Here is a 25,791-nt window from a genome sequence, read left to right as displayed (position 1 = left end):
TATATTGGATTTTAGACATGGATCAGGACAGTGCCAGTCTGCACTTCCACTGTCACAGATTCTGGGAAATAGGAAAATATCTAAGAGCGATAGTCATGGTATCCCAGAGAAGAGGAATGAGGCAAGATCTCTTGTGCAGATTGGGAACACGGCGAGGGGTGGGGAGGGAGTGGGAGCTGGGAAGAAGAAAGGGGGATAAGAGGAAGAGAGAGTAAGTCATGGGGGAAAAGGAAGGTTGAGTGGAGGGTAGAATAGGGGGAGAACCGGATGAGAAATGGCATAATAGAGGGAGTCATAGGTTAGAAGAAAATTCTGGCACCTGTGAGAACCCTAGTGGTCTAAAGTGTTACACCAACTAGGAAGCTAAGCAATAATGGAGATACCACCTTAATGCCCATTTCTGATAATGAATTTGACATCTACAGTGCATGACATCCTAGAACCTTCCTCCTGTGACTGATGAAATCAGAGGCAACACACACATTTATACCCTGAAATGAACCCCTGGAACCCAGTGACACAGAGAGAGAGCGACGATCAAATTGGCGAAGAAACGTCTGGCAAAATCAGCAGAGACAGCTGATCTGAACAAGGAGGAGCACTTGGACACCAGAACTACAGCTGGGAGACAAGCATAGGACTGATCCAGCCCCCCTGAGTGTGAGAATCAGTGAGGGGGCCTAGGCAACCTATGAGACCCTGGGTAATAGATTAGTGTTTATCCCTGGAATACAAATGGACTTCGTGTGTCCATAACACAAAGAGGGATGCTCTCTCAGCCTGGCGTATTAGGGGAGTGCCTGGACCCTGCCAGGAGTTAAATGACAGACAATGGATATCCCCTATGTAGAAGGAAGTGGGGAGGTGTGGAACTGGGATGTTGGGGGCGCCAGAGGAGGGGAAGTAGAGGGAATTCGGATTGACATGTGAAGCAAGCTATTTAATATTACAGTAATAATAGAAAATAAATTAAAATAATGAATCAGAATGAACTGTTTCCCTTCCTTACCAGAGCCTAGATGGCCTAGAACCTCAGTGTCTCATCTGCACATAAAGAAGTTTATTCCTTCTAAATAGCACTTAGCCAATAAAGATGGTCCATTTAAAACCATCTGTTCTCATCCCACAGGCATGTGAGGCTAAAGAAGATGACAAATTTGGCAGTTTGTTCACTAAAGTTTTCCAAATTCATTAATACTGACTGATATCTTATTTTCCATTAGTAAAGAAATGTTAGTATTTCTCTGTTTTGCCAGTGAGTTATGTTTCATATGTGCTTGTGTGTCTTAGGTGTTAGTGGGTACCTCTGTGAGATAGCTCTGGTATTTTATCTACCCATGAAAAATTTTATGTTTTAATATTATTTTAATTTACTCTCTGTGTGTGCCCTGAGTATATATAAGTGAACTAGATTTGTGAAGGAACCCTTGGATCTGTTTTGTAGGAGTTGTGAGCTTTCATTTAGATTCTGGGAATTGATCCTCGGTTATGAGTTTTATGTCTGACCTTTGGAACCAAACTCATGATATAATATTTATGCCTTAAGGAACGTATCTTCTGAAATAGCAGTGAGTTCTACCTGGAGGAAATGGTGAACAGAAGCTCACTGTGTTTCAGAGACACCTTACTTACTCCAGTCTGTGAGTTCCACAGATTGCACTCAGATCCTAAGTTAGTGTACACGTGACGTTAAATCGTGACCTAATTCAGCCACAAATAATTAGCTGGCGAAATGTCTAGTGATGAGAGCCAAGCAATGGAATATTATCTACAGATAAATACCAAAAGGGGAATATTTTTCTAAAAATGATTTCACAATGACATGAAGCTAATTTACAGCATCAGTTAAAACATGCTAGAGAAAAGAAATTCTGTGCAAATGGAGGTAATGTTAGACTTGGATATATTTGTCAGTTCACATGTACTGGTACCCTGTTACTATTCCTGCTAGTATTACGTCAACCTGATACAAAAACCAGGTTACCTAATACAAGGGGGCCTTAATTGAGAAAAATGCCTCCATAAGATCCAGCTATATGTCATCATGTTAATTAGCGATGAAGGCAGGTTCAACTCATTGTGTGTGGTTCCGTCAGTAGTGTGGTGGTTCCAGGTTGTATAACAGCACACAAAGCCCCCCTCCATGGCTTCTGTACAAGCTGTTGCTTCCATATTTCTGCCCTGCTTAACTGTCCTGACATTCTTAATGACAAACAGAAATATGGTAATCTAAGCCAAAGAAACCATTTTTGGTCCAAAATATTTTGATTATAGTGTTTCAGTACAGAAAGTAACACATGGATATTCTGATGACTTCTGCAAAACCTCATATCTACTAATTATGTAGCTATGCTGTCTGTACTCCTTCTTGCCAGGAGAATTTGCTTATTCTTGAACACCACATGGTTTGCTGTTATTCACATCGTTATAAAAGCATTTTGGCAAAAAGTAGAGTTTTTCATTCTTTTCCAAACTATTTACAGAGTTTGTTTTTCTTTTTAGGGTATACGCATTTTGCCTGCCTATATGTATTTTTCTGTTGTTTGGTTGGTTGAATAGATTTACTCACTGTACCAGGTGTGCACCGCATTCTTGACTGTCCATGTCTTTCCAACACTGGCTAGAGCATTGCTTAGTATTGAACCTAAGTGCCAAAAATGATTCTCTCTGGAATACACTATGCACTCCAAGGATTCATGGAGAAAGTTCTTCCCCATTCTTCCTAGATGCTTTTATTATTTTGTTTGTGTAATTTATGCTTATTTTCATTCCAAGATATGATTCAGATAAAGTGACATGAAATTATTTATGTCTTTGAGGCAAACAGCATTAGGAGCACATGATTGCTATGAAAGTAATAACTGCTATATTGGAAAGAGGCCAGAGGGTAATAAATTTAAAAGTTGAGTGTGTGGAGTCTGATCAAAATCATAGGATTGACTGAACCAGGTTGCACAGAATGCAAAATGTATTTTCACACTCCACACCAGTTGAGTATTTTTCCTTTCATGTGAAAACATTGGGAACAGCAGAGTGAAGAAATAGGTAAGTAAGGGCATTTTGATTCTATTGCTAGTGTTTTCAATTTGAACCTAAAAATCTTCATGCATAAAAGGAGCCACTTCAAGCTGTGTTGGGGCTAAATCTAATTACTCTAGGTGGCACCCTCTCTAGGGACCATGCTTGATACTATAAGGAGGGAACTCATTCCATGAAGAGGCTACTTTCTGGTTTGATGGCCCCATTCTATACACTCTGTGCAAATATGATTCCTTATGGAGCCAAAGTTTCCCCTTCATGCTACACATTTTTAGGGCTTGTAATGTCTTTTTCTGTTTACTTTATCCCACTTCTTATGTCACTAAAAGACCCTAGGCTTCAAATCCTAAGTAAAGATCCTGAAATTTACTCAATTCTTATAATAGTGTAATGAAGTCAACAGTCATAATTCTGCCAAAAGGAAATTTCACATTTCAAATAATACATACTTTACATGAATATGTGAAACATGGACACGTGGGTCTATTTTTCTAAATTCTGTAGGAGAATCCATGCGAAGTGTTTTTAAACACCCTGATATTCATTCTCCCTGAGCTGATAGCAGAGGAAGAAGAGATTTGTGAGATTTAAACTCCTCACACTTGTTAAGAACTTGAATATAATTGTGACTGAGATCTAAAGAAGGTAGATGCCCAGGGACTGTGAGGCTAGCATTTAAAACATACCTACTTTAATGTACGTGATTTTTTTCTGATATGAATGTATGTTCAACACATGTGTTTCTATTATCTATGGAGGTCAGAACAGTGAGATAGGTCACCAGGAATGTCTGTTATCAACCAATTTTGTGCAGGGAAAATCTCCTGGGCCCTCTGCAGAACAAAATTCAGCAGTATTTCTTGAAACCTGGGATAACTCTACACTCTGAGCACTTTTTGGAGAATACACTTTTGAAGACACAGATCATATGGTAAAATTTCATAAGTTCTTAGACTTTGATGTCTGCTTATGCTTCCATCAGTTCCCGTATAAAGGCTTTAGACTCCCCCCCTGTCTCCAAATTTGTTCAAGAGATCTTCCCCATTTTGCCTTTTCTGTATTTCTCTTTTAGGATCCTCATTTTTCCTAGCTTCTCTGGAATTGTGGATTGAATACTGAAAGCGTGAATAGAGTAAACATGGTATGTTTACAGAATGGAGACTCCTCAGCAGGAAAAAAACAAAAAAACAATGGAATCTTGAACCTCGCAGGCAAGTGAATGGCACTAGAAGAAATCATTCTGAGTAAGATAATCAAGTCACAAAAAGACAAACATTGTATGTACTCACTCATGAATGGATTTTTTACATAGAGCAGGGCTTTGCTAGTCAAAACCCACATCTCGGGATGTCTGAGAATACAATGAGGAAAAAACAAATATGTGCATGTTCCCTCAGAGAAGTGGAATGTGATGGGATATCCTGAGGGGATTAGAAACATGAAGTGAGGGGAGAGGAAGGTTGGAGAAAGAGAGGAGGAGAAGAGAGTAGGACATGGTGGAGCAGGTAGTTTGAGTCATGGAGAAACTATAGGTTTTAGCAGAAAATTAGCATTACAGAGGTTTTCAGAGGTCAAGAAGGATGACATCTACTGGCAAACTAACCAAAAGTGGGGAGACCAAATGCCCTCCCCCATAATGAGACTGATGACTACCTTGTATGCCATCATAGAGCCTTCATCTAGTGCCTGGTGGAAGCACAGGTAGACACACACAGCTAAGCACTTAACTGAACTTCTGGAAACCAGTTGAAGAAATGGAGAAATGATGACCAAAGTAGTCACGACCTGGCTAGTGACAGCCACAGAGGTTGATGACGTGAACAAGGGGGGGAGCTCCTGGATTGCAGACTGGTGATTGATAGGGCAGCATTGTACTGATAAGGAACCCTTGAAAATGGGTGTCAGTGAGGAGGCCTCATCAATCTATGGGGTCTTTGATAGTAGAACAGTATTTAGCCCTGGCATACAAATGGATTTTGGGAGTTAATTCCACTAGGAGGGATGTTGTCTCAGGCTAGATACATGGAGGAAGGACGAGAACCTGCCAGGAGTAATATGACAGACATTGCAGATTCCCCATGGAGGGCCTCACCCACTCTGGGGAGCTGAGGTGGAATGTGTTGGGGGCTCAAAAGATGAGGGAAGGATGAGAGATTGGGATTGACATGTCAAACAAGCTGGTTTCTAATTTAAATAAAACAAAATAAAATTTAAATAAAGAAAAGAATATCTTATGTGGTGGGAATTGAACTGCCTTCATTAACAATCTGCAGGTGGATTTCTGTGAGTCTCGAGGCCAGGCTGGGCCGACAGCCTCCAAAACAATACAGAGAAACCTTGTCTCATAAAACCAAAAAAAAAAAAAAGGTTAACTTTGATGCACGAATGTCATGGTTAGTTTTGAGTAGACATACCATTTGATAATGAATTCCAAAAAGGTATTTAAACTGTTCAAAACAAACTTGAGAGACAATGTTATCATCTGTAAAATGAAATATTGGAATTTAATATTTGAATATGGAAACCAATGGGAATGTTTTTGGAGACATTTTGAGGCATCAGTTTCACATTGTGTCACGGCTTTAAAAAGTATATTATTTACCCAGGGTGAGAAATATTTTCACCTGTGTCTACCCCTCAGATTCCATTCAGTCTTTCAAATACAGGTGTCAGTTTGTTTTAGTTAATGATCAGGGTGGATTGAAAATGCCTGTGCAAAGTATAAAGCAGAGTGCTGAAGTCACAAACCCAGGTTGTAAGATAACCAACATCTTCTGGAATAACAGATTCTGTGAATGCAGGAAAGGAAAATCTAAGGGTTGATCACTTTCTGAAAGTTCATGGTTTTTTATTCTGTTGTAGAACAATGTAGAAACTGAGGATATTTTGAAGCTAGTTTCCAGACTCTGAGTGTCATAGCTTGGAATAGAGGTGCTTTTGCCTTATAAGCAGTATAATATCAGGAAGGAAAACCTTTAAGATAACCTTATTGAAAGGATCCACAAGGAAGGGGATTGACAGATGGCTTGCGCTCAGGTAAATATATGCACAAGGATGTGAAAATTTGACAGTCCACAGAGAAATGTTTAATTTTCAGTGTTTGACATATATTGTTTGAAATCTGTCTTCATGTTATATTTTATTTTCAATAGAAACTCTTTATTATCACTCTCATTTGTAAGTTATATCTTGCTTTCCCATTTCAATGTCTATTTTCAAACATTATATATACATATATATACATATATATATATATATATATATGCATGTCCTGAGAGATTTACAAAATTTCTGATATTAGAGATGAATATTGATACTCAATTCTTACCTACTACCACTTCAGATGAGAAAATGTACTCATTTCATGAGAATTTTAGATGTTGGGTACTTTGTTTTCTGTTAAAAAGTCACAGCAACCTCACTCCTAACACATAACATTTACAAATCGCATATCAATTACTGATAAAACAGCAAGATATATACTTAAATTATCCTTCATTTGGGGCAAATAAGGACTCTAACCATAATCACAAGGGGAAAAATTTTCATTTCAGAGTCAGTTGACTTTTGAGGATGTGGCTATCAGTTTCTCCAAGGAGGAATGGAAGAGCCTGCATACTTCTCAGAGGGAGATGTACAGAGATGTCATGTTGGAGAATTATAGCCATCTGGTTTCTGTAGGTGAGAATAAATTATTTTCTGAATGCTGCTTAAACACAGGAATGTGAGAAAACTTATATTATAATTTTGAAATATTTTCTATGAATGAAACCATCTCCCAATTTTCCTACATATTGGTAAGTGTAATATTTACTTCACTTTTAATATATCATTTATAACGGTCATTTAATTTAGCCTAACAATTCTCTCCCATATGGTATTTTTTGCAGAAATTCAGTAGCAATAATATGTGAAAACATTTTGAGTCCAAGAGATTTATATTTGTAATTGTGAAATTTATGTGAAGTTGAATCTGTAAAAAAATAAAAAATTAATTTCTTATGAGTTTACAACACCTGTCAATTATGCACTAATAAGTCTGCACTTATGAATCTTTCCTTATATTCCTTTATGTTAAATGAGTACAAGCCTGTGTTGCCAACCAAATCTTTTCCACGTTATGTTTAGAAATTATGGTACGTCTCTTCTAATTCTTAGGTCTTTCTGATTCAAAACCAGAACTAATCACCTATCTTGAACAAAAGAAAGAACCCTGGATGGAGAATATACAGGAAGTAAAAGGTCTGGAACCAGGTAAGCTGAAAGGAACCAATGGCTCATGTGTGGAATCCAAAAAAAGGAATGAACAATTAAAGTAGTATTAGCTTTGATCCCTTCTAGAAGTGTAGACAAAGTATTTCTTTCAGTATTTTATACTAGGATATAGCATACACAGGATTTTACATGTTTTTCCTTTGTTTTGTCAGAATAGTTATTATAAAATAATTAGCATGCCAATAGCAATTTGGCAATGTATATATGGTATTTGTGTGTTTGTGTGTGTGTGTTCCAAAATATGTTGGAATTGTTCTTCTATATGTCAGCGATAGATTGAATACAATTTCTAGTATTTTTCTCTATTTTTGAATATTTTTAAACTTTAAATTTATTTTTCTTTTATCTACATGAATATCATAGATTTATTGAATTTCCCCAATGTTTCCCCACACTGTTTTATTCTATCAAAACATGATCAGAAAATTCATAAAAAAATAGAAGAAAATTTGTGAAGGCCAACTCCTTTGGAATGCAATATTTTGAATATGATTGCTATATCCTGGGATTAAGTAAAAGAGAAAAAGTTTTTTCTCCTCCTTGGAGTTATGGACCACTCATATGTTCTTGTCAAAGATGTATAAGATTGGATATATTTTAAATTAACAATACAAAGTTTTGGATATATTTAGCTTTTGTGGGTTTTGTCATTGCTGTTGCAGACTTGGCAATTATATGTTGATTGTTCCTATGCTGTTTTTAAACTCCTCTTTCACTAAAGTCATTTGCTGTTTCTTTCCTTCTCCCTAATTGGAGGGTTATGAACAAAGAAACCCAGACAGGTCTTAGGTCTCCAAACTCTCAATATTACCCTTCTGTAGTGAAGGATGAGTGAGGCACCAATCGATGTTTTCAGCAATATAATATTAGCTTCATGCCAATGTTCCTTAGGTGAAATAATAATGAATTTTTTTATCTAGAGCCCTTGCCAGTTTTGTCTCAGTTCCTTGGCTCTAAAGCAGTGTCAGACATGGATGCCAACAATGCATTAAGACAGTCAAACACTTTTTAGTTATTGCCAAAGCATCAGAGCCACTTTTGAACATATTTTCTAGGTCTGTCAAATATGTGGTCCCATGATCAATAACATGGAAAATTGATGACAATGCTCTCCTTGTATAGCATATATAGTAATTTTCCCTCAATATATGTTTTTATTTAAATTAGAAACATGCATGCTTCACATGTCAATCCCAGCTCCCTCTTGTTTCCTCCTCCCTTGTCCTTCCACCAGCACACCAACTAATCTCCACATGATTCCCCAGGAGGGGTGAGGTCCTCCTTGTGGGGTTTGCCAGTCTGTCATGTCATCCAGGGCAAGACCTAGGCCCTTCCCCATGTGTCCATGTTGAGAAAATATCCCTCCTTGTGAAATGGCCTCCCAAAGTTCATTTGTATGCCATGCTAAACACTGATGTACTAACCAAGGCTACAGAGATTTCTGACGCCTCCTCACTGACACTATATTCATGGAGTCTGGATCAGTAAATGTTGCCTCTCAGCCATCAGACTGGGGTTCAAGAACACCCCCTTGTCCAGGCAGCTGTCTTTGTGGGTTTCACCAGCACAGTCTTGATCCCTTTCCTCATCACTCCTCCATTTCTGTCACTTGTTTCCAGGAGTTCAGTTCAGTGCTTAGGTGTGGGTATCAGGCTTTGCTTCCATTGGTCACTTGATGACGGTTCTAGAATTTCATCTAGAGTAGTCATCAACCTTAACACCAGTGAGGGGCTATATATAAATATAGTCTCTCTGCTATTGATTAGTTTGCCAGTTGGTGTTATGCTTGTAGATATCAGAAATCTCACTAGTGTCAGCTCTCTCCTCAAACCTATAATGACAGCATCTATTATGATATCATTCATGCTGCTCTCTTCTTTTTTACTCAACCTTCCTGCACTCCCATGCCTTCTTCTCCCCTCCTATAATTCTCCTCTCTTTTTTATGGTTCCCTCCCCTCTCTGCAAATGTTCCCAATCTGCTCAGGAGATCTTAGATCATTCCACTTCTCTGCTGTATAATGCATCTCAATTGGGAATCGCCATGTTTCCCAGACACACCCGCATTGGAATTGTAGGCAGATACTCCCCTGATCCATATCTAAATTCCATATGAGTGAGTACATACGATATTTGTCTTTTTGTGACTGGGTTACCTCACTCGGGATGATTTCTTCTAGTGCCATACATATCCCTGCAAAATTTCAAGATTCCATTGTTTTTTTCCTCTGATTAATACTTACCCTTTCCAATACACGCTCATAGCCTTAATTGCTGGCCAGCCTTCAAGGGCTATCTATCAGTACCCCTTTACTTTCCTGACCTCAATAGAACAGGTGAAATGCTGGAGGTTTATTTAATACACCTTCTCTTTAGAAGGTGATCTCTCAAGTAAAAGCCTGGGGATTTGACCATTCAATTTTACTATTAGAAGTTGAGGTACCTGTTTTTAAATTATTTTTATCTTGAGGCTCTCCTCTCCTGAGTCTTCTTTATGGCCAATCTTTCCCAGTCTTTCCAAGTCTCTCTGGATATCGGTGAGACCTCCAATTGTGGCGCTGGATAACCAGATAGATGTCCAGCTGTTTCTACTAAAAAAGTGTCCTTATTTTGCATGTGCTAAGAGGTCTTACAACACAGTAGAAAAACCCCAGGTGGAAGACAGCATGTTTTCTTCCTGCTGGATGTTGATGTCAGTGTGTCAATATGGAGGTAGTAAGCCTGGACTAGAAAAGAGGATGCCCCTGTGGATATCAGCTGACAAACATTTCAAGACCCTGTGGGGGCTAGGCCCCAACAGATGCTATCTATTTTCCATTGTATAATTTTGCCTTCTTTGTCGAATATCAGGTGTTCATAGGTTTGAGGATTAATCTCAGGGTTATCATTTGGTTTCCATTGGTCTATCTGTCTATTTCTGTGCCCATACCATGCTGTTTTCAGGACTATAGCTCTATAATAGACCTTGAAGTACTGGATGGTGATGCATAAAGATGTTTCTTTGTTGAGCAGGGTTGTCTTGGCTATCCTGGGTTTTTTTGTTTTTTCATATAAAGTTGAGAATTTTCCTTTCAAGTTCTGTAAAGAATTGTGCTGTGAGTTTGATGGGGATTGCATTGAGTTGGCAGATTGCTTTTGGCAGGATTGCTATTTTTACTACATTAATCCTATCTATCAAGGAGCATGGAAAATCTTTTCATTTTCTGATGTCTTCTTTATATTCTTTCTTTAAAGACTAAATGTTCTAGCCCACAGGTAATTTACTTGTATGGTTAGAGTTCCCCACAGGTATTTTATGTTGTTTGTGCCAAATTTAAAGGGTGATGATTCGTGCCATTTTATCCTCTGACTGTAGTAGAGCTACTGATTTTCTGCAGTAAACATTGTATCCAGCCACATTGCTGAATGTGTCTATCAGCTGTAAGTGTTCACTGGTAGAATTTTTGTGTCACTTATGTAAAGTAACATATCATTTGCAAATAGTGAATGTTTGACCTCTTACTTTCCAATTTGTATCAATTTGATCTTGTGGCCTTATTGTTGTAGCTAGTTCAGTACAGGATTACAGAGCTATTGGGAGACAGGACAGCTTTGTTTTTCCTGATTTTATAGGAATTGCCTTGAGTTTCTCTCCATCCAGTTTGATGTTGGCTTTGATTTGCTGTATATAGCTTTTATTATGTTGAAGTAAGTTCCTATTATCCCAAATCTCTCCAAGACATTTATCCTAAAGGGGTGTTGGATTTTGTGAAAGGCGTTTCCATCATCTAGTGAGATGATCATTTGATTTTTGTTTCTCATCTTGTGTATATGGTGGATTATGTTGATGCATTTTCATATGTTGAACCATCCGTGCATCCCTGGAATGAAGCCTTTTTGAACATAGTGGATGAGTTTTCTCATAAGTTCTTGGATCTGATTTGTCAGTATTTTCTTGAGTATTTTTGTGTCAAAGTTAATGAGGGATATTGGTCTTTAAGGTCTCTTTATTAGTTGTGTCTTTGTGTGGCTTGAAATCTCATAAAAGAATTTGTCAAAGACCCTTCTGCTTCTATTCATTGGAATAATTTGAAGAGAATTGTTATAAACTGTTCTTTGAATTTCTGGCAAAATTCTATACTGAAGCCATCTGGCCCTGAGCTTTTCTTGGTCAGGAGACTTTTGAGCATTGCTTCTATTTTATTAGTTGTTTTAGGTCAATTAAAATTGCTTATCTCTTTTTGATTTAATTTTGACAGGTGATATTTATCCAGAAAATTGTCCATTACCCTTAAATTTTCAAATTTCGTGGAGTATAGCTTTTCAAAATATGACCTGATTATTCTCTGGATTTTCTCACTATCTGTTGTTATGTCTCCCTTTTTATTTCTGATTTTGTTAATTTGTATGTTCATACTCTGCAGTTTGGTAAGTTTGGATAAAGGTTTCTCTATCTTGTTGATTTTCTCAAAGAAGCAACACTTTGTTACATTGATTCTTTGTATCATTTTCTTAGACTCTACTTCATTGATTTCAGCCTTCAATTTAATTATTTCCTGGTTTCTGCTCCTCTGCTGTGTGTTTGCTTCCTTTTTTCTTGAGCTTTCAGTTGTGCTGTTAATTCTCTAGTGTGAGTATTCTCCAGTTTCTTCATGTGGGCAATTAGGGCTATGAACTTTCCTCTTCACACTGCTTTCGAGGTGTTCCATAAGTGTGGGTGTGTTGTGTCTTCATTGTAATTGAATTCTAGGAAGACATTAATTTCTTTTTTTATTTCTCCTGTGACCCAGGAGTGGTGCAATTATGCACTATTCAATTTCCTTGAGTTTGCAGGTTTTCCGCGATTTGTGTTGTTGAAATCTAAATTTAAATCATGGTGTTCTGATAAGATACATGGAGTTATACTCATTTATTTTACTTGCTGAGGTTTGCTATGTTGCTAAGTATGTGGTCAACTTTTGAGAAGGTTTCACGTGGTGCTGAGAAGAAGTTATATTCTTTTGTGTTTGAAATGAGTGTCCTTTAGAGGTCTGCTAAACCCAATTGTGTCATTACTTGTATTAGCTCCTTCGTATCCTTGTTAAGTTTCTGTCTTTTGGTCCTGTCTAGTGGTGAGAGTGTGGGGCTGAAATCTCCCACTCTAAGTTTGTGTGGTTTTAATGTGCTTTGAGTTTTGAATTTTAGTAATCTTTCTTGTACGAATGTGGATGGCTTTGTATTTGGAGCTTAGAAGTTCGGAATTGAGACTTCATATTGGTGGATTTCTCCCATTATTATAAACATGTGACCTCCTTCATCGCTTTTGATTGATTTTAGTTTCAATTCTAATTTTTAAGATATTTCATATTTGGGATGCTATCCCTGCTTTTTTCTTGGGTCCATTTGATTGGAAAATATTTGCCCAACACTTAGCTCTGAAGTAACATCTGTCTTTGAAGCTGAGTGTGTTTCTAGTATGTACCAGCAGAAGGATGGATTCTGATGTCGAATCCATTATATTAGCCTGCGTCTTTTTATGGGAATGTTAATACCATTAATATTGAGGGAAACTACTGACTATAGAAAGCTTGTACTCATTTGTTTTGGAATGGCTGTTGCTGGTGGAATTGTATGTGGATTTCCACACTTTTTCTTTTGCCTGTTGGTAGAGTGGGATTATATATTGCCTATGTATTTTGGGTTGTAGTTAACTTCCTTGGGTTGGAGTTTTCCTTCCAGAATTTATGTAGGACTGTGTTAGTGGGTATGTATTGTTTAAATCTGGTTTTGTCATGAAATATCTTGTTTTCTCCATCTATTTTAATTGAAACCTTTGCTGGATGTGGTATTCTGGGCTGGCATCCAATGTCTCTTAACGTTGGTAGAATATCTATCCCGGACCTTCTGATTTTCATAGTTTCCATGGAGAAGTTAGGAAAAATTCTGATACGTTTACCTTTATATGTTATTTTGCCTTTTTCCATAGCTGATTTTAATATTCTTTCTATGTTCTGTATATTTGGAGTCTTGATTATTATATACAAAGTGGATTTTTTGGTCGACTCCATTTGTTGTACTTAAAATTTTCTTTGATATTTCTAATTCTCCTGGAATATCTTCAACATATGAGATTATCTCTTCCATCTCTTTTCTTCTGTTGGTTATGCTTGCATCTGTAGTAACTAACCATTTTTCCCGCTTTTATATTTCCAGCATTCCTTCAGACTAGATTTTTTTATTGTTTCTATTTCAGATTTCATCCCTTGGACTGTTTGAAGTGTTTCTAGCAATTTTGGCTATGTCTTTTCTTCCATTTATTGCATTTTTTCGATTTTTTTCTTCCATCTATTTAAGGAATATTCTCATACCCTCTTTGTGTGGGATCTATCATATTCATGAAGTTTTTAAATATCATTCCCTTCTGCTTTATTTGTATTTCTGTGTTCCAGTCTTTCTGGTGTAAGAATATGGTATGCTTCATGAATTTGCATGTCATCCATGCACAGGGGCCATGATAATCTTCTCTGTTTTTTTTCCAAATTTAGTATATGTACTGCTGAGGTAAGCACCATATATTTTCTAGGCTAGTCAAATATGTGGTCACACGGTTCCTAACTTGGAAAATTGATGAATATGGTCTCCTTGTATAATACTTTTAAGCACTGTTAAAATATTTCTATTGGGTTGAGGTATCCAGTTGCATACAAATTTGATATCTCCTTATTCAATATTTTCAGTGTTCTGGTATAATCACTGAGTTCTTGTTTGAAAATGATTACAAGGTGAACAACCAATATATTTGGGGTGTAACATCAGAAAATAATGTAACCCATTACATTAATTTATTTGTTGGCACATGTTTCAAGTTTGGTATTGTATAAACTGTATAGGCAGATATTACTCAATCATCTCTTCTTCCTTCTACACTGTTTATAATTTTCTGGCCAAGGGCTTAGACTTCTTATTTGCTAGGCTTCTCATGAATTAACCCATCCATATTAACGTGAGTTTGTGGCTCACAGATGTAATTTTCTGGAGTCCTGCCTTCCGGGCAGCTACATGGCATCTCTTGACTCTGTCTTTCTTCTCCACCACCTCTTATTTTGGAATTCCTGCCTAGCTAAATTCTGCCTATTGATTGTCTAAAAATATCTTAATTCATCAGTCATTATGAATGTATAGGTATATAGTTATAGATATGTAGATATAGATGTAGCATACAGAATGTCATCCCTGATCACCTCCTATTTTCTGTCTAATAAAAAGGAAGATTTTAATCTTAATATAATAAAGTCATTTTTTCAAATAAGTGTTTTAACTATAATATTTACTGCATTTACCTTTGACAAAATCTAAAGGAAATAGGTTATCATCTATCCTATAGTTGTGAGTCTAAAATTTTATGTTTAGTTTATCTTTTATTACATATAAAGGAGACTCCATCCCAGAATGAGATAATGTTACATAAGTAAGCAAATAGTCTGTTGCAAGTAACTTTTAAAACACTAATATTGACAAAGACATCTTGGTAGTTGAACAATTACCCAAATTTCATTTGTATTTTTGGGCATTCATCTTAAACCTATAGGCACAGATATTTGGCAATTTTCTTTGAAGCAGGAAAGTTGAATATCATTTTGGTCTTATACTAGCAATTTCTATTCCAAAATACTACGTTTTCCATATTGAAATAAACACCACATCCAGGTTCGGTGGTGCCCATAATTCTCTCTGACATAGATGATGCTGCCAGGAGCACATGTGTCTCATTGGCATGGAAAGTCCAAAGTTAATAAACCATTTTATATGACATATTCAAATGGGCTTTGAAAGGTTTTGAAGAATGCATATCTATCTGAAATATATATTTGTAATCTAGAAAACTAATGTAACTATGAGTTTTGACTATTATGGATAAATACTTATATTCTGCCTTTCTTAATAACATACTATTTTTAAGTGAAGTTTATAAAAATAGCAATGTAAACAAGAGTATAAATATACATAGAAAAAATTGATCTTAAATTTTATAAATAAACTGAAATTAACATCAATGCAAAATACTCATTTCTATATAATATTTATCCCTGCTTTTCTTTATAATGAGATAGACTGTGTTCATCAGACAATTACAATAAATACAATTTAAAGGCAAACTACCGTTTATATGCATACAAATGGGAATTTGGGCATAGTTATCTCCAAATTGCTACCTGATGTTTGAAGGCACTCTCAATCTCATGGAGATTCTGAGAAAAGATGGAACCATGACCGAATCTTTGCTGTGATGATTGAAAAGACAGCATCACCTCAGCAGGTTTGGATTTTGGATCATCTGGGCCATTGTTTAAGAGGAACTTAATTTTCCAAACCACAGCCTTGAAGAAATCCATAGTCTCCAATCCTAAGTAAGAACAAAATCAGAATATCTTTTTCAAAGTTACATATACTTGACTTCAAGTTTTAAAGTCAAGGTACCACAATGAGGGATGCTCTCTTCATCTCAACGCTTGGAGGAGGGCCTAAGACCTGCCCTGAATGAAATGACAGACTCTGGAGTATCTCTATCTTCCCCCAACTTGACCTTCCAGATTCTTCAGAACCTTTTCCTCCCTGCCCCTCACCACTTATCTATCCCATCTCCCTACCTCTTCCCCCGAATCTCCCAATTTACTTAGATATTTTTCACTTCCTCTTCTCTGGGGTCCATGTTTGTCTCTCTTACGATACTCCTTGTTTCCTAGCTTATTGGAATTATGGATTTTAGCCTGGTTATCCTCATCTATAAATCTAATAACCAAATAGGAAAGAGGGTATACAATGGTTGTATTTCTGTGCCTAGGTTACCAGAGAAAGGATTTTTTTTCTATTTTTCTCTATTTGCCTGGGAATTCCAAGATGTCATTTTTTCACTTTTAATTACTGAGTAGTACTCCATTGTGTATATGTATCATATTTTCTGTATTTATTCTTCAATTGGAGATCATCTATATTGATTCCAGGTTCTAGCTATTACAGATAATGCTGGAAAGAACACATTTGAACAGATGTCATGGTGGTATGTGTGTGTGTGTCTTGGGTATATGCCCAACAATAGCATTTCTGGGTCTTGAGTTACATCAATTATCAATACTGATTTCCAATGTGTCTATACAAGATTGCCCTCCAAACGACTATGTAGAATATTTCCCCTTAGTCCATATGCTCTCCAGCCCAAGCTTACATTACCATGTTTTTAGCCATTCTGTCAGGTGAAAGATAGTATCTCAGAGTTGTTTTGCTTTTCCTTTCCCTGATGGCTAAGGATGCTGAGGAATTTCTTAATTGCCTTTAGGCCACTTTATATCCAATATTGAAAATTATCTCCTTAATTCTTTTCCCCACTTTTAATTGTATTATTTGGTGTTTTGGTGAGTTTTTTGTATATTTTGGAAGTCATTCCTCTGTCAGATGTGGGTTTGCTGAAGAGGTTTTCCAATTCTGTGAGCTGCTGATTTGTCTTTTTGTTTGAGCGTGTCATTTTCCTTACAGAACCCTCTCAGTTTCAAGAAGTCCCATGTATTAATTGTCAGTCTCATTGTGTGTGCTATTCGCATTATGTTTAGTAGGTGGTTTCCTGTGCCAATTCATTCAAGGGTACTTACACTCTCTCTTATAAGAGTTTCAGTGTGACTAGATTTATATTGAGGTCTTTGATCAATTTGTACTTAAATTTTGTTCATGGTGATATATATGGACCTATCTGCAATATTCTACATGTCAGCATCCAGTTATTCTAGCACCATTTATTAAAATATTTTCCATTTCATAATTTTAGTTTTTTGTCAAATATTAGATGTCTGTATGTATATGGATTAATGTCAGGGTTTTCAATTATTTCCATTGGTGTATTGCCTGCTGTATAGACCAATACCAAAGCTGGGTTAATTAATATAGCTCTATAGTAGATCTTGAAATTAAGAATGGGGATGCCTCCAGAAGAGCCTTTATTGTACAGGATTGTATTGCCTATCCTGTTTTTGTCTTATAAATTTGAGTATTTTTTCTTTCAAGTCTCTGGAACTTTGATGGGGATTGCATTGAATCTGTAGATTTCTTTTGGTAAGATTAACATTTTTCCCGTATTGATCCTACAAATCAAACAGCTTAAAGATTTTTCCATTTTCTTTGTTCTCTTTTTAAATTTCATTTTTTAAATATTCAATGCTCTTGTCATACAGGAAATTCACTTGTCCGTTTAGACTTACCCTAAGATATTTTATGTTGTTTATGGCTAATCTAAATGTTGATGCTTCTCTGATTTTTTCATCCCATTTTTCAATTATATATAGTAGGACCTCTAATATTCTGTATTTAATCTTCCATCATGCCAAATTGCTAAAGGTGTTTACCTGATGTAGGGATGCCCTGTTGGAACTTTTCTGTTCACTCATGTAAAAAAAATCCTATCATCTGCAAATAATGAAAATTTGACTTCCTCCTTTCTAGTTTGTGACCACTTGTTGTCCTATTCCTCTATTTAGAGCTTCAAGTACAAGATTAAAACGTATGGAGTGTACAACCTTGTCTTGTTCCTGATTTTAAAGGAATCACATTGGGTCTCTCCATTTTTTTATGTCAACTGTTGGCTAGCCATACATTTCTTTTATCTAGTTTGATATGTTCCTGTTATCCCTGTTCTCTCCAAGACATTTATAATGAAGGGTGTAGGATTTTGTTGAAGGCTATTTCACCATCTAGTGATACGATCATGTTTTTTTCTTTCTCTGTTCAGTTTCTTCTTACGGTGGATTACTTTGGCAGATAATTGTGTGTTGTGTAATTACTGCATCTCTGGGATGAAAACTTCTTGATCATTTTAGGATGGATTTCATTTGCCTGCATTTTTGAGTATTTTTCATGAATTTTTATGAGGGACTCTGTAGGTTCTCGTTCTTAATCATGTATTTGTGTGTTTTGTGTTCCAAGTTAATTGTAGCTTCCTAAAAACAGGTGGAAATGAACCTTTTACTTCCATTGTGTGGAATAATTTGAGCAATATTGGTATTAGCTCTTCTGTGAATTACTGGCAGAATCATGCATTGAAGGCATCTCGCCATGTCCTTTTTATGTTTGGGACACATTTGATGATGGCTTATTATTCGTTAGGTGCTATAGGTCTTCTTAAAATGCATATCTCTTCTTCATTTAATTTTGGTAAGTGATATCTATCCAAAACTTTTCCATTTTCTTTGAGTTTTCCAATTATGTGGAGTCCAGTTTTTCAAAGTATCCTCTGATTGTCCTATGGATTTTTTAAGTGTTTGTTGTCTTTTCATTTCTGATTTAATTAATTTGCATGCTATATTTGCCTTTTGGTTAGTGTAGGTATGTCTATCTTATAGATTTTCTCAAAGAACAAACTCTTTCTTTCAATGATTCATTGTATTGTTTTCTTTGCTTGTACATTATTAATTTCAACACTCATTTTAATTTTCTGGCATCTACTCCTGGGTGAGTTTGATTATTTTTGTTCCAGAGCTTTAAGTTATGCTGTTAAGTCACTAATGTAGGAGTTCTCCATTTCCTTTATGTATGCACTTGCTGCTATAAACCTTCCTCTTAGTGTTGTTTTTAATGTATCCCATGAGTTTGGTTATGTTGTGGATATATTTTCATTTTGTTCTCAGAAGTTTTAAATTTTTTTCTTTATTTCTTCATTGACTGAGGATGATGCAAACAAACACTGTTCAATTTCAGGATGTAGGCAGTTGTCAATGTGTGTTTTTGTTGAATTGTAACTTTAAACAATGGAGATGTGATGTTATACAGGGTGTTGTTAAAATTTTATTTTATCTGCTAAGGTTTCTTTGTTCCTGACTATATAGTCAATTTTAGAGATGAGAAGGTACATTTTTTTTAATTTGGAGAAATTTTTTGTAGCTGTCTTTTCCTCGCATTTGAGTCAAATCGTCTGTTAGTTCCTTTATTTCTATGTTAAGGTTTTGTCTGGTTGTCTTGTTCAGTAGCAAAATTGGGGTGATAAAATCTTCCACTATTTTTATGTAGGGCTTAATGAGTGACTTAAGTTTCAGTAATGTTTCTTTTACAAATGTGTGAACCATTTTATTTGTGGCACAGATATTCAGAATTGAGACTTAATCTTCATGGATTTTTCCCTGTGTTGAATATGAAATGACTTTCTTCACTTTTGGTTAATTTTTGTTTGAAGTCTATTTTATTAGATATTACAGTAGATACACAAGCTTTTTTCTTAGGTCCATTTTGCTGGATAAACTTTTCTTAGCACTTACTCTGAGGTAATATCTGTCTTTGAAAATGAATTGTCTTTCTTGTATGCATGAGAATGATGGAGTCTCTCTTATACATTCTGTTAGTCTGTGTCCCTTTTCTTTTATAGGAAAGCTGAGACTATTGATGTTAATAGTTTATTTATGACCATTTATTTTTGATTTCTATTATTTTTGTATTTGTTTTTAATGGTGGTAATGTGAACATGTGTGTGTTTCCCTTTTGTGGGGATTTTGACAAAATGGTAATATTTATTACGTATGTATTTGAGACTATAGCTAGCTTCCTTACATAGAGTTTTCTATCCAGTACATACTTTTTGGCTGGATTCGGGTATATGTATTTTTTCAATAAGGATTTGTTATAAATTATCTAATTTTCTCCATCTACAATAACTGAGAACATGGTGGGAGTAGTCTGGGCTGGACTCTCTTTTGTACTCTTCCCTTATGAACATGTATTTAGGACCTCTTGGTGTCAGGAGTAATTGTGATAAGTGTACTCTCATATTTTTTGGCCTTTTTCCATTGAAGCTTTTAGTATTCTTTATTTGCTATGTATATTTTATTTTTTAATATTATTTGTGAGCGAACTATTTAGGTCAAGTCTATTTGGTTTTCTGTAAACTTCTTGTCCTTTCATAGGCATTACCAACTTTGGGTTGGAAAAGGTTTTTTTAAATATTTTTTTATTTATTATGTATACAATCTTCTGCCTGCATGCCAGCAGAGGGCATCGGAGCTCATTCAATGTGATTGCCGGGAATTGAACTCAGGACCTTTGGAAGAACAGTCAGTTCTCTTAACCACTGAGCCATCTCTCCAGCCCGGGAATGTTTTTTCTATGATTTGGTTGAATATGTGTTCTGTGCCTTTGAGCTGGACATCTTCACATTCTTCTATAACTATTATTGTTAAGTTTGGCCTTCCCACAATGTCTTGAATATTTTATGCTAAGAATTTTTGAATTTAGCATTTTCTTTGGTTTTATGCTTGAAGTCTTAAGTATCAGTCTATGATAACTTGAAATTCAAGGGTTACAGATGGGACAGGGAAAAGCCAGAGTATAATCATTACACATAATATTAATCTTCACAAGTATTTTAAATGAAGATACGTATGCCTAGTCATAAGATTACTGCTAGATTTTGGGGATTTTTGTTTGTTTGTTTTAGTGTGATCACCATAAAAGCCACTACTTCCTTAATGTGTCACATACTTACATGGCATAATATTGGAGGAAAGTACCAAATAACATATATTATTGAAGAATTTCTATATAAACTTAGTATTATTTGCCTCTCAAAACTTCATTTTTGTACTAACCATCCATTCATCATAAGTGAAGAATGTTATGAAATTTCTGTTTCCCAATCAATAGTATCCTTCGTCTGACAAATCCCTTATCCCTTATCAAATACACCTATTGAATATGAGCAAAATAAATTACCCCATGCCATAGGTTATGTACCATATTACATGTTTAATGTAACATGATGTGATCTGAAATGATATATTCATTATCAATAATGCTGAATTAAAATTCTATAGTTTTGTATTTGTTTTGGGCAGAAACACAAACACACACTCACACCCACACACATATGCCTATATTTATTTGGAAAAATTATATATGTACCAACAACAATTATCAAATTTTGGTTAAATTATTGATGAGGGAATATTGAAACATTTAGAATGAAAGCAATTGGGAAAACCCTGCTGTGAATTGATATAACTATATTTTCATTAAATTTACATTTAAATATAGTTTGTGAATATACCATGTAAACTCTGAGTTCTTATTTTTTTTGAAATTCTAAATTTCAATATACTTTGAAAACCCGAATTTTATAGAGTATGACTTTTACCAATTCATCAATATATTCTTAGGTAGCTAGTGAAACAGAAATCCAATATAATTATCATTGCTCAATGAGGTCCCTTTCCAATTATACATGTTATAAAATACAATTAAATGAAACTGCATTCTTAAAGTTAATCATGTTTGAACATTTAATTCCTTATGGCCATATTTGTTCATGATCATTTTATTGTTTTCTTTTTAATAATCACTCTTTTTGAATGACAATCTGTTAGCGTGCATTAATAATAATTAATTATAGGAAGTCTGTATGTGATTTTTTCATTTCTAACATTTTATAATTCATGTGTTTTGAAGGTTGTTATTGACCTAAATAAATAATACAATTTCAATGTAAATAGAACATTTTATTGTGATTCATCTTTTTGCTACAGTTCACATCGGTGTCCCTTTATGTATAAGTTTGTACATTATTCTTCCCAAAATTCCAGACATTCAGACATTATTTGCTTTCCTTTATTCCAGCTCTCTATTATTATCCATTTCAGGATTTGTTCCCAAAAGTGTCAACAGAGCATACTTGTCCAAGAAAAATATTAGGATATTTAGGAAGAAACAATGCTGAGAAATTACATAAAAGGAAGTTCTCTGCATGCAGATATGTCAATGAAGAGCCTCAATCGTATTTTGCTGGAAATACAAGAAAAGATTTCAAGTGCACAAAATGTTGCAATTCTTTTGCCCATAGGTTTTCTTGTCAGGTTCATCAGAAAACCCAAACTGGAGAAGAAAAGACTTTCATGTGTGAAGCATGTGTCAAGTCTTTTACTCAGAGTTCATTACTTCATGCTCATCACAGGATACTTAATGGAGAGAAACCTTACAAATGTTATATGTGTAGAAAGTTATTTACTGCAAACTCAAATCTTCAAATTCATCAAAGAACAAAAACTGGAGAGAAACCTTATAAATGTAGTATGTGTGGCAAGTCCTTTATTAAAGGCTCAAACCTTCAACAACATCAAAGAATACATACTGGAGAGAAACCTTACAAATGCTCAGATTGTGACAAGTCCTTTAAACAGAGATCAGCCCTTCAAGTTCATCAAAGAATACATACTGGAGAGAAACCTTACAAATGCTCAGATTGTGACAAGTCCTTTAAACAGAGATCAGCCCTTCAAGTTCATCAAAGAATACATACTGGAGAGAAACCTTATGAGTGTAAAGAATGTGGAAATTCCTTTAAAAAGAGATCAGTACTTCAAGTTCATCAAAGAATACATACTGGAGAGAGACCTTATAGCTGTAATGTATGTGCCAAATCCTTTACCACAGGATCATATCTTCATATTCATCAAAGAATACACACTGGAGAGAAACCGTACAAATGTAGTATGTGTGGCAAGTCCTTTAATGGAGGCTCAAAACTTCAAGTTCATCAAAGAATACATACTGGAGAGAAACCTTACAAATGCACAGATTGTGACAAGTCCTTTAAACAGAGATCAACATTTAAAGTTCATCAAAGAATACATACTGGAGAGAAACCTTACAAATGCACAGATTGTGAAAAATCCTTTAATCGGAGGTCAGCCCTTCAAGTTCATCAAAGAATACATACTGGAGAGAAACCTTACAAATGCTCAGATTGTGACAAGTCCTTTAAACAGAGATCAGCCCTTCAAGTTCATCAAAGAATACATACTGGAGAGAAACCTTACAAATGCTCAGATTGTGACAAGTCCTTTAAACAGAGATCAGCCCTTCAAGTTCATCAAAGAATGCATACTGGAGAGAAACCTTATGAGTGTAAAGAATGTGGAAATTTCTTTAAAAAGAGATCAGCACTTCAAGTTCATCAAAGAATACATACTGGAGAGAGACCTTATAGCTGTAATGTATGTGCCAAATCCTTTACCACAGGATCATATCTTCATATTCATCAAAGAATACACACTGGAGAGAAACCGTACAAATGTAGTATGTGTGGCAAGTCCTTTAATGAAGGCTCAAAACTTCAAGTTCATCAAAGAATACATACTGGAGAGAAACCTTACAAATGCACAGATTGTGACAAGTCCTTTAAACAGAGATCAACATTTAAAGTTCATCAAAGAATACATACTGGAGAGAAACCTTACAAATGCACAGATTGTGAAAAATCCTTTAATCGGAGGTCAGCCCTTCAAGTTCATCAAAGAATACATACTGGAGAGAAACCTTATAAATGTAAAGAATGTGGAAAGTCCTTTACTACAGGCTCATATCTTAAAATTCATCAAAGAATACACGCTACAGAGAAACCTTGCAATTGTAAGGTATGTGGCAAGTCCTTTATGAAAGTATCATCTCTTAAAGTTCATCAAAGAATACACAGTGTTGAGGCACCTTAAAATGTTCAGATTGTAGAAAATTCTTTAACCAAATCTCCACACTTCAATTTCACCAAGAATACACCCTGGACAGAAAGCTTACAATTGCATAGTATGTGCTAAGTCCTTCACCACATGGTAAAATCTTCAAGTTCTGCAAATAACACACACTGGAGAGAAACCTTACAAATGTTCAGATTGTGGAAAAAATTTTAAACAGAGGTCAACATTTCAAATTCATCAAAATATATACTGGAGTATATCCTTGCAAGTGAAATGCATGTGACAAGTCTTTTACGAAGGGCTCAATACTTATGTTTCATCTGAGAATATATAAAACAGAAATAGCAGAAAATATACAAAGTGTGGCCAGTTTTTGCCTATGATTCACATCTTTAAAGACACTAAATGACTGGAGAAGGCATAATATTTAATACTTAATGTGTATCTCAAATGCTGTGTCCTTTTCTCATGGATCATTTCTGCAAAATCTCACTACATCCAAACTTGAGAGACCACTTATAAATGTTAATCACATGAGAAATCCTTTATTGGGTCGTTAAATCTTAACGAATATCACAGAATCTATTCTAGATGAACACTGACAATTTTAATAAAAACGTAGGAACTTTTATGGAGTGCTTATATAGTCAAACCCCACAAATCATTAGTAATGGAAAGAATCCAAACAAATGTAGACTATTACAAAAAATTTTGAAGGGATGGTCAAAACCTAGAGCATTCTGAAAATACATGTAAGAGAACAACTCAATAGGGAATTACTGGCCCAATACTCATACAAAGATAAGGTGATTTATAATGTGTGTAGAAGAAGGAAACTTTTAGCATATGCTGAAAATTTATTCACAGTTAGATGATGGGCATTACTAATCCTTATGATCATTGTTGTTTTAAAAGCATTCTACCAAGTAATTAAATGGTTATTCATAAAAATATTGTTGGAAAATCATCTATATATGCAGTGATATATATCTCAGTACTACACTGAAATCAAATATTAAAATGATATGCGGTGAATTTAATAATAGTTGCAGGCAAAAATATTTGAAAATGTGAATACTTATCCTAGGGTAATTTTACTAATAACCATCCAATTCAACATCACTGTGAAATTTTCTGTATCTTTTATGTGAGAGTATATTGAACTCTTATTTATAATAGATTTGTATAACTATCATTGTGTTGCTAGTACTTGAAATTTTACAGAATGTCATATAGATTGTTGTTAACCTTTTGTGTATTACTATTTTCTCAATTATCAATAAATATAATATAAGTTGTTTTCAACTACTGCTTACTTGGAATGGTGAATATCCAATTTATACTAGTGTAGGCTAATAAGTGGCAGGAGTTGCAATATGAAAAATTGCCAGAAAGCATGACCTGAAAATACAGAACAAATGGCTTTAGGAAAACTATAAGAGATTGAATTATTACAAGTGTATGTGGGGAAAAAGACAGGCTGGTTATTTGAAGGCCTGAGTGGGTTTTTGAGTGAACTACAACTGCTGTCATGGACAGAGTTCGTTCCAAGACCAGACACTGAGAAAAAGAAAAACATTGCAATCTAACTGAAAACTAAATTTCCCCTCATTGACTAAGGTTATGAACATTACACATCCTCCTGTGTTTTTATTAATATGTCGATAGTTTATGTAAAATCTATCCAGCATATTTTGTTTACTTCAAATACTTAGTCCTCAACAGTTGAAGTATGTAGAGTCGGAAAGTACTAATATGAGCCAAGAATGCATACATGCTTTAGTTAATAACCCAGCCACTGAAATATCAAACAATATGTAATAAATCTTTGAATCTATTTAGATGAAGGAACTACAGACAGAGGGGTGTGGTTGATTCCAATCAGATGCCTGGGTACACATGATCCCAGCTTTTGAGTCCCTTTTATATCTATGCAAATTTTGTGCATGCTCAAACCAGTCCACTTATATCTATCACTTGAAACATACTGTACAGGAAATCAATGGCCAAATATACTCTATTCAAAA

The 25,791-nt window shown here is 35.2% G+C and overlaps 2 protein-coding genes and 1 non-coding gene across 5 annotated transcripts in view; 1 reads left to right on the top strand and 2 right to left on the bottom strand.

Moving 5' to 3' along the window:
* The window catches only part of LOC121135402 (putative zinc finger protein 876), a 296,765-nt gene that overhangs the window by 113,118 nt on the left and 157,856 nt on the right, over positions 1–25,791 (bottom strand). The gene's annotated exons all lie outside the window — the stretch shown is intronic.
* LOC110339634 (zinc finger protein 420-like) lies at positions 5,740–25,069 on the top strand. 2 transcript variants are annotated; one of them, XM_021223937.2, is made up of 4 exons: positions 5,740–6,075; positions 6,594–6,720; positions 7,198–7,293; positions 21,935–22,044. In XM_021223937.2, exons 1-4 carry the CDS (start codon positions 6,061–6,063, stop codon positions 22,009–22,011), a joined length of 315 nt encoding a protein of 104 aa, XP_021079596.1. In that variant the 5' UTR covers positions 5,740–6,060; the 3' UTR covers positions 22,012–22,044. The 2 variants fall into 2 exon arrangements, with proteins under 2 accessions (XP_021079596.1, XP_040590069.1); XM_040734135.1 differs by having other exon boundaries at positions 5,743–6,075; positions 21,912–25,069.
* On the bottom strand, positions 13,733–13,840 carry LOC121135441. The gene has a single exon (XR_005872566.1). It is a non-coding gene; the product is annotated as a U6 spliceosomal RNA (small nuclear RNA).

This window comes from Mesocricetus auratus, unplaced genomic scaffold (genome assembly GCF_017639785.1).
Source record: "Mesocricetus auratus isolate SY011 unplaced genomic scaffold, BCM_Maur_2.0 Super-Scaffold_100037, whole genome shotgun sequence".
Taxonomy (NCBI): Eukaryota; Metazoa; Chordata; class Mammalia; order Rodentia; family Cricetidae; genus Mesocricetus; species Mesocricetus auratus.
The sequence above is the reverse complement of the archived record's forward strand: the minus strand, read 5'-3'. Positions and strand labels throughout refer to the sequence as shown.